General features: G+C 33.1%; 1 protein-coding gene across 1 annotated transcript in view; it reads right to left on the reverse strand.

Annotated features, from left to right (window-relative positions):
• The window catches only part of BMP5 (bone morphogenetic protein 5), a 119700-nt gene extending 109695 nt beyond the window's left edge, over positions 1–10005 (reverse strand). The window contains exon 1 of the mRNA XM_081293803.1: positions 8806–10005. Within this exon, the coding sequence (XP_081149929.1) occupies positions 8806–9295 (490 nt within the window). The 5' untranslated portion in view covers positions 9296–10005. The remainder of the gene's footprint in view (positions 1–8805) is intronic.
• Between the last annotated feature and the right edge of the window lie 442 nt (positions 10006–10447).

Below are 10447 nucleotides of genomic sequence, written 5' to 3' on the forward strand. Positions count from 1 at the left end.
CCTTAGGACTACTTAGAATCTACCATAGTAACAGTTGTTTTAGTAGCAGTAGGGGCCATTTATTTAATACTTATCTCATGTAGGCTTATAGGCCTGTAACATTACCTTATTAAATCCTAACTACAATTTTGTGTTATGATCTGCACTATAAAGATGAAAAACAGTTCCAATAAAGTAAAATGATTTGCTCAAGGATATGTAGCTGCTAAATCCAAAGCTGGTGTTCAAACCAGTCTGACTTCAAAGCCCTTACATGTAAACCCTATTGAGATAGTTAAGGGAGAAAGAATGATTCCTCCTCAATTAAAAAAAAAAAATCTTCAAAACATTAACATAAACCCTATCTAATCAGTGACTTTCACTTCTTTCCCATCTGCATCAAGATTATTTACAGAGGAAGCTACATAATTTTCAAGTTGAATTTTCTCCTCTTCCACCTTTAATAACTATAGAATAATAACAGTAGTAACAGAAGTAAAATTATCATCCTGAGCAGCTTTGAAGCCGGGACATAGACCATACAGGAAAGAAGCTGTTCTCTTGTCAGTGTTTTTTGTGTGATGAAAGGGCAGGGAGATGGTTCTGACCTCAAGGCTTAGTGGTTTGTTATTTATGAGAACTAAATAGCTGACATACCTGCTCCTCCACTAAATTCTGCCTGAGTCACAAAAACTTCAGGGAGAGTAAAGGTAGCAAACAAGACAGAAAATAAACCCAATTTACTTCATCCTAACAGTATTGTTGTCTGTAACATTGGCCGTGGTGTATAAATGGTAAATATGAGTTTCGTGATTCCACTCCGAATTCAAAAACTTTAACACACAGCAAGGGATCATTTCAGAAGGATCAGGACTGAAAATAAACAGGCTTAGGTTTAAAAAAAAAAAAAGTATTGTTCTTTGTATTTCCTCTACATATTTGCCTATACTCTAATACTTTCCTTACTGGGTTTGTTGATTGGAAATTGCAGTCTCTTTTTTGTTTTGTGACCTCAAAGTGCTACTTCTCCCTGTTTGAGAGGTTTTTCTTGGCTTCCTTGTTGTTAACTTCAGTTTTCTCTAAATTAGTTTCAATGTATCAGCTGAAATTACTTACCCATATACAACTTAAGTATCTTTTTCATAACCCAAGATTGGTTTTTAATCACTTTACTTCATCAATGTCTGAAGTAATTTTCTACCATTATAAATTATGGTTCTCTTTTGAAATTCATCCGAAATTAGCTAAGACAAAGCAAAACAGTATATACATATATATGAGTAACATGCACTGAAATTGAAGTAATTCTACAATGATTATTGACCATATACCCAATCCTTAATTTATCCATTTTGCCTGACATTTTTAATTTATGTCTCACAAATAGATCTTCACATTTCATTACCCCACCCTCTGTATCAAAAAGTTGACTTTCATGAGTTGCACTAGTTGGCTCCTTGATCCTCTGGCTATCATTCAGGATCAATGAATGGGAAACCTGGCATAAAAGTATGGTCTGGGAATCTATTCTTCACTCTGAATATATAGGGATTGATAAGATGGCATTTCTTTGTACATTCTCCATACATCTCTCCTTGAGTTTTCTAAAAACAGTTTCTGCCCTCTGCCCTAGAGTAAGAAAGTTCCCCACCCATCTAAGAGTATTGCATTATCCCTTGTCTGGCTGAAAAGCTCTGTCTACAACAATATAGTCATAACATTAGTTAAAAATTCTGCAAATGATTCAGTTTGTACATGTTGTCTCTCCTTCAGTGACCTGATAGACCACTAAGGGGGTTTTAAAAAAAAGGATAAATAGGATATGGTCCTGCTGTCACTACATGTATTCAAACCTGTAGGGCCAGTATTTGGGGCATGAGGTCTGTATGGGTGCCCTGGGCTCAGAACAACCTTGGGTCTGGTCTAATACTCTGATGTGACCATCTTGGAATCCTTAGTAATTTCTGAACAAGGGGCTTATATTTTTATTTTGTACTGGGCTTCACAGATTATGTACCACTTCTGCAAATATGGTACAGATGGTGGATACAAGTACAAAACTAATAACAATGACATATTTATTGAAGTCTTACTGTATTTAAAATACAGTTCTTAAAGTTGTATGCATTTTAATTCATTTTATCCTCACAACACCCAATGAGACAAGTGCTATTATGTATCTCTACTTTTTAGATAATGGGCCAGAACACAGATAATTGAAGTAACTTGCCCCAAAGACACACTGCTAGTAAGTATAGAAATATGGGATTCCTATCCAAACATTCTGGGTTCTTCTATGCTACTCTATTTCTTTGATAAAAGCACAGAAAAGAAAACAATTAGGTTTAATTGTAAATTAAAGCCATGTGAGCAGTAACATGCTATGGACTTTAAATTCTGGAAAGGACTGTGCTTCCTATACAGACAGGCTCATCAGAGATTCATAATAGGGGCTGCAAATCTATGCAAAACAAATAATATTGAACTTCCCATATCATGATGGCATAAAAATAGCTAAAGGATTTTTTGCAAATGTTATAAAAATCAAATATTTTCTTAATTTTGACCTAGATATGACCTAAATCATAATCCTGACTAAAATCTAAATAATTACATCCATTGATCCTGATCTCTTTAAACTATTTTCTTTATTTCTAACTACTCCAGGAAACCTGTTTTAATTAAAAACAATGAAGGTCATTTTTAAAATACAAAATTATTTATTATAATGCAAACACCAATACTCTACTGTTTATGAAAAGAAAAATAAAAGGATGGATTATGAAGAGAAGGTGTTCATTGACTTAGAAATTGTAAAATTGCAGAATCCTAGTTTAATTTCTACATAAAATTCTGCATAATTAAACAAGGCTTTGGTATGGAAATATTACAGGAGAGCCCAAAGATCTTTCTTACCAATCTACAAATGACTTTCCTCCTCATCTTAAACACTGTATATTTTAATAGATTTTTTTGTCTACCTTTTTAGATTGTAGTGTGTTAACCATGTTTTGGACAAGACTCTTATAAACCAAGGGGTTACCAGTTGATTATTAGGATCCTCTTAAACATCTCTGAAAAAAGCAGGTGAATACTATCATCACTATTTTTATTTTACTGCCAAACTTTGTAAGCTGAATCTTAATCATCCCAATCTGACATCAAAATCAAAATAGTTCCCCTTCCCCTCCCAAGTAAATGAGCTAGTTGTCAAAACAGACTGGTGTGTTTTAAAGGACATCTTAGCCAAGGGTATTATTTAAAGAGATGAGAAAATGGGGAAATCCCACAGCCCAGCCAATAAAATATGAGCCAAAGGTGCAAAGAAGCACTCATAAATATTACTTAGAACAAGGATTCATTGTTTCCCTCCAACTCTTCAGTGGCTCCTCTGATCTCAGCCCCTCTCTGTGCGTCAGGGAAGCCTCTTCCTTTAACATGTGGGTTGTTTTTTATGTTTTGTTTTGTTTTATTTCTTTTAAAGCTGGGCTACTACATTATTTATGACTGTAAATATGAGTAGACCCTCTGTATGCTTCTTGTATACACATACTGAGACACCCCCGCCCACTTTTCCCCACTTTGGTATTTTAGTATGGAAGGATGAAAGGCTTTTCCCTGGAGCTGATGTGGTTGGGGGTGTTGAATTAGCTGCTGTGTCAGTATGAGGTAGACTGAGGATTTCCCAACACACCCTCCACCTGCAAACTCAAAGACTAGCCTTTAATGACTGGTTTCAGTCACTTTCTTTCTTTCAAGTATTTTTTACAAACTGTTTTCTTTCTGTCTGTGTCATCAACATTGTTCTATGCCTCCAATTATTACTTTTGATCTCTTCATCCTGTTATCATCTCTTCTGAATTTTAAAAAAAGGAATAATAATTTCTTCACTATAGTGACATGTGTACTAATTAAAGATAATAAACACAAAAGCTTTTTATAAACTAGATGGGAACTGGATTTTGATAAATTATTTTTGTTCAATGTTGTACTGTTTCCTCTCTTTCACTTTCCTTTGAATTTCCATTTTTAATTCTTTAATGATTCTCTAAGGCTAGAGGAAAAGAAATACTAAATTCTCTCAATGGAAGCCTCCAAGAGAGATGAGGAGACCCTGAAGAAGGGGATGAAGGAGAAACAATTACAGGGTCTGGCAAACCCAGGGCTGCTCTGAAGCCCTGGGGAGCTTTTCTCCCAGTGGGTGGAGGCTGCAATTGGCACATCTCTAACCTTTCTTTCTTAACCAGAGAGAAAACAGGAGACTGTACCTACATTCTCAAACTGGAACTAATTGATTTTCAACTAATCTAAGCCTCTAAGTATGAAGAAACTAGGACCAAAGGCAGACCCCAGGAAGGGGGGTTAGTAGGGAGAGAGGTGCCCAGACAGCCTGGGGCTAAAGAGACCACAGAATTAAAGAGGAAGGACCAAAGAATGCTGGGGGTGGGGTGAGAAGAGAGAAGAGAAAAGGGAAGGAGCTGGAGGTGATGGTGGGGGACTCCCAAATCCTTCCAGGCCTTGTCTTCAGATGTTATTCCCATTGTTATTTCTCATTAAACTTTTGAAATTGGCTATTTGTCGGTGACCCCTGCAAGTTTCAAAAATGTTTAATTAAACTATCATTATAACTATGTATGGTAGCTGCATTTGACAATCAAATGTTTTTAAGTGGAATAATAATCCTTGTGGTCACATTTATGGATGCAAAGGGTCATTGAGGAAGAGAAAAAAATTTTTTTCTTCCCTCCATAATGTCTTTCTCTTCAAAAGCTAAAATTTTTAAAGAATGACTACTGTTTTATCCAATATTAGCATTTATTATTCCAGGCACAGGCCATGAGCATGTATTACACTGGTTTCAAATTATCTTTCCTCTCAACCCATCCCCCACTTCAAAAAAGAATTCTTGCATGTGTTTATGGCTGTGTTTATGTTACACAGGTGTTAATAACCCTGTTTCAGAGAACATAGATAGGCATCTTCAGGTAGATGTGTATATAAATTCCTCTCTACTGGCACTTGAGTTAGCCAGAAACAACAATAAATATCAGTGATGTCCTTCAAATCTGTCAATTTAAGACATAACATTTTTTTCTTCCAATATCATGAGAGTCCAATGATTTTGAAAAGGAGGAGTTAATTTAAAGTTTTTGAAAGCCTTGTTTTCTTTCATATCTAACACACTAAATATGTGGTTAGAAAACATGAAAAACTTTAAGCATCATATTTACATACTTTAATGCTTGAGCATTAATGTATATTCTTGAAATATATCTATAGATTTGACTGCAAGCCAACTAGCTGATCAGTGAATAAAATAACATTAAGAAAACCAAAGTTCAACTTTTTCATAAAAGGACATACAAAGAATAATACAAAAGTAAATTTCCTGTGTTTACTGTTTTTTTTTTTTTGTAATTTCCTCTGAAACATCCACAATGTTATGTCATTTTAGTTATACTGTCAAGATCAAATAAAAATTGATTTCTAATTTTAAAAAAATCTTAGAAATACACTGCATTTTTTCTTTATATAAACAAGAATATACTTAAATATTGAAAGCACATAATCTAATCACTGCTTTCCTTTGCATGGGTATTTAATATATAAACTAACTCAGAACACTGTTGAAAAGGAGAGGCTAAAAAAAAAGTTACCAGTAAGGTGATTTTATTACAAACAAAATAAAGTGGTATTGATTTAGCAAAACTTCCACTAGTATTCAGCAGTTTCAGGGAAAAACAAGGGAATTCAACCTGCAAAGATCTCCTACTATGAGACTGACAAAATCGGGCCTAAGAATAAAGCAAACAAAAGAGTAAAAAGTTACTCTTCATTCAATTAATCATTTGTATTTGTTTCTTCAAAGTGAGCAAATCACCTAAAATAATTTAAAGTTAAAATGACAACTTGGGTTTTTTATTAGGTGTTTACATGACTTAAATCTATTTATTTACATTTTATTTTGCCTTTTAGAAAATTATATTTTCCACTTATGAACACAAAATTATCTCACTGGAAATTTAAAAAGTAGATATAACAAATACATTGCACATTTTTTAAAAGTAGATATTTCATGAAATATGATTTTGAGTCTGGATTAAGTTTAACTGTTCTTGATAAGCAAAATCTATATTGGAAAATATGTCTTTCTAAATGATAAGATAAATGCACCAAATCCATTATTTGGCGTGAAGATGACAATATGAAAGAATTCTTTAAAAGTATTCTAGTATATATTCTTTCCATATAATTCACCTTATTATGGGAAATATCAACAGATTCTTTCCACATATTTACATGTTCAAGTTACTTCCTGAGTACAAATCCATTTCTGCTGTTAATTTGTCTCATTTGCACTTAGTCTCCACTATATATACATCTTGTAAGATACACAAAAAATAAATAAAATTCTCCTGGGTCTTATAAGATCATGAAATATGTTGCAGGTAATAGTCTTAGGGCAGTTCATAATAATATTACATTTATACCTTTTCTGAGTATGCTTTTACCTGTTTTACTGTGGAATAATACGGAAGTTAATAAGTTTTTACTAAGTAGTGATTGGGTGTAAGAAGTGGATATATTAGAAAGCATGTTATAAGGGTGATAAAATCATGGTTCTATTTTCCTCAGAGACTACTAGAATCATTCAGCCAGTATCAGAATCAATAATTTCTTGTAAGAATTTAGTTTGGAATTATTAGATGATGAAGAAATGATATGGTTTGTTAGTGAGGATAAGCCATTATTTAGTAGTTCAAGTATAATAAAAATAGTTTTCTAAAGTTTATATCCAATATTGTTTCTCTAGAATTAAATAAATGAACATATTTCTTGGTAATAAACTTATAAATCACTGTGCTATTATAATATAAACAATATAACCAAAATTTCAATGATTTAAAAATATGTCTGTTAATAAAAAAAGAACATAGAAATCACTTAATAAAGCTGTTTATTGTTTTTTACTTTCTTGTTGTATGTAGATTTCTAAAATATAATGGCACCTGAATTCAAAAAGACTTAATTTTTATAAAATAATCATATACTTCTCTTACAAACGATCAAATACTCAATTAAAATAAAACATTATTAGAATAAATTAATGACTGAGTTGATTTTTTAAAGTATATAATACTTTAAAAAGAGGATGTCTGTCAGATTGTAGATGACCTGAACTGATACTTTGAGTGATTTAAATTTTTTTTGAATATGTAAATTATGCTAGATTGGAAATTTACTATTAAAATACTGTAGCTTAAATTTAAAGTCTTGAAAATACTTTAGAAATGCTACAGAGTTAAATGTACTCTGAGTTACATTTTCATGCCTCTTACACTAGGAAAAAGGAATCAAACTAATTTGGAATTAAGCTGTTTTAGAAGTCCAAGTGAAACCTGTTAATTATATATAGAAGAAAAGGCCTCCAGAATGCCTGACCAGTACCACAAATGATGACTTACTAAAACTTAATAATGAGAGCTTTGTCTCCAACATAAGACATATGATTTATTAAGCACCTTATCCTTCATGCTAGGAGTCATTGCTAAAAGCAAATAAGCAGAGCAGATTAAGCAACATATATTATAAAAGCATCCATGTGTCATTAAGATTTGCTGCTATCTGACTTTTCAAAGAATATTTGCTTTGAGATATGAGGAAGTTTTTAATTAAATGTGTAATAAAACATGTCGATTTTAAGTCAAAGCAGATTTTAATTTTTAAAATAGTGTTTTAAAAGTTCTTGCATTATAAAGTTCTCAGCTTTTTCCAGTTGATTAAATTTGTTGGTAAAATTTTTAGTCTTCAAAAATTAAACATTCAATGTTATTTTCCTTTGAATATTTAAGGATAGTATATTAACCTTTAGTTTTTACAGAAATATTTAAAAGAACAACATCCCTTGTAAAAGTTTTTTGAACTGATAAACTCTTTACTATTATTGTCAGAGAGAATTTAGGGCACCAATTTACTATTTGATATTGTCGACATTTAAAAACTACCCTAAATTTCCAGCATTGAATAAAACATAATTTTAAAAAATTATTCACAAATATTATTGCTACTTACAGAAATCCTCAATTAAATATTTTACCTCAAATAAAAGAAAAATTATGTATAGGTAAAGATTATCAAAGCATGATTCACATGTCTCTTGCCTGTGGAAAAAATCAAGTAGGTATGATATATTTTCATCATTATAGTTAAAAAAAATGTTATGTTGAGGCTTCTTTTCTAAAATAGTTTTCATAGAATTTCAGAATTGCATCCCAGATTCTTTGATAGTAATATTTAACAGTATTATTTGATCTTGGTAAATTTCCTATCAATATTTTATAGTAATTGCTTCACCTATATGAGAGTTTTTAAGTAGTACATGAAAGTATACGTTCTTTAAATTTCCAACAACAACAAAAAAAAATGGTTCAGGATGTTACTTTTACTTTCCCATATGTGCTTGTTTCTTTTTCTTTTTTGCCTAAAGCATTTATCCTCATAAATTTCCCTTTTTTAGACTATGGCCTTTTTCTTCATATATTTAAGCAAGATTGAAATTTTAACAAGCTCTGAAGAGACCCAAATCTACCCAAACTATAACTTTAATTCTAGCATTTCACATTAAATATATAGATATAGACATGACTTTGTTGCCTAAAGGAAAATCTTACCTTTTATCAGTGAAAGAAAGGAAACAGAAGCTAGAGAGAAGAGTTATAGAAAATGACTTTGTATAAACACGGCCACCTACCAAGCAGCTACTTTACCATTAGGAAAACTTCCACTCTGTAATAACACAGATTAAAAAATAAATGAACAACATACCTAAGTTGACAAAGCTCATGACCATGTCGGCATCGTTCAGAAAGTTGGTGTCATGTAGGCTGGCTAGAGGGGGGCTCTGGGTGGTCAGAGGAGCTGTTCGAGATAACTGTATGCGACGAGGATATCCATTGGGAGAAGCTGGGTATCCTTTTCGTGCCCCTCTGGTTTCTCCTGCCAGGGATGCCCTCACCGAGTATTCTGACTCTTCAGGATTTTCTTCATTGGTCATGGCATTGTACAGGTCCAGCATAAAGAGAGGCGCAGAGGATGCTTGTTTTCCAGGTGAAAAGGGTCTGGGTCTGTGAGGCAAACCCAAGATAGAGAGAATTTCCCTCTGTATTTCCCGTCTTTCATGGTTCCGTAGTCTTCTATAAATAAAACTGGAATGAACATGATTGTCTCCCAAACCTCCTTTTGCATAACCCACTAGAACCCAGCAGCTCCAGAGGAAACCCACAACACCCCTAAGTAAAAATACAGTCAGATGCATTTTTGTCCAGAAGCAAAAGTTGATATTTTTAGTCCTTCTTGTCCTTGTTCTTAAAAAGAAATCTAAGTTGCTAGGAGGTACACTTTCCCAGTAGCTGTAAAAACAAATTTACCTATCTTCATGACAGTGACATTTCTGAACACGACATCCTCACTGATTTTCCTGTCCTATTTTGAATATTTTGGAATGTGTCAAGAGTAGTTATTTCTAGGAAAGCTGAAACTCAGATTTACAGTTATCCACAGTTGCTAAGAGTTTTTGCTGCATTGATGGAGCAGAAGACGGCCAATATTATGTGATCAGATGACCTATGCATTCCTATATGAATTTATGATAATCAGGCCTTTGGTATTTGAATTAACGGAAGCTGATCTTCTGATAAACTGTAGTTCCCAAGTTATCTTCACTTGTTCTGGAGTTCTTCTCAACCCTTGAGCTCTTTCCAAGACAAATCCTGATTTCTGAATCACAGATCTATGCTGATCTGCACCTTGGTGTTGGAATATATATTTGTCCGGCAGCTTGGTGATAACTTTAACATCTTTTGTATCGTCTTAGTGTAAAATAAGACTCAAGGTTGTACTATTCAAGTAAATGTGTTTCCCTGAATTTACTTGAAATCCTTCCTGTAAGTCCATTCAATCCCTTTCTCCTTCTTACTGTTAATTCCACCTCCAGCAGGCACAAATATACCAGCCCTCTTCCAGAGAGATCTAAAGAGTAGTGTAAGCACAACCCTGCTGGGAAAGAAGAGGCTTCTCATTGTAATTTGAAACTGGTAAAGCAAAAAGAACTTAACCCTTTTGCTACCAGAAAAGCCTCCATTTTCACAATTTTATAACCACACATCTAACATAGAACAGTGATGTATGGGACATACGAGTTCCAGGGGGAATAAAAGCTGGTTTTTCAAGTAGCGAAGTTCCTAAAAACTTTGCCACCCACTTTATATAGCACTCCTTTAGAACTCTCTGTCTTTTAAGGGCACACATTTAATACACTTCTACATTAAGTCTCTGGTTGTAGCTAATTTAACATGATATTTCTCAGTTCTATATGAGATTATTTCTAGCTTTTCAAAAATCATTGATGTATTCTTCTTAAAAAAAGTAAAAGAACAGGTTGAAAATTGGGGTTAATTAGTTGTTTCTA

The sequence above is a fragment of the Spermophilus citellus genome (genome assembly GCF_964194105.1).
Source record: "Spermophilus citellus genome assembly, chromosome: 5".
Taxonomy (NCBI): domain Eukaryota; kingdom Metazoa; phylum Chordata; class Mammalia; order Rodentia; family Sciuridae; genus Spermophilus; species Spermophilus citellus.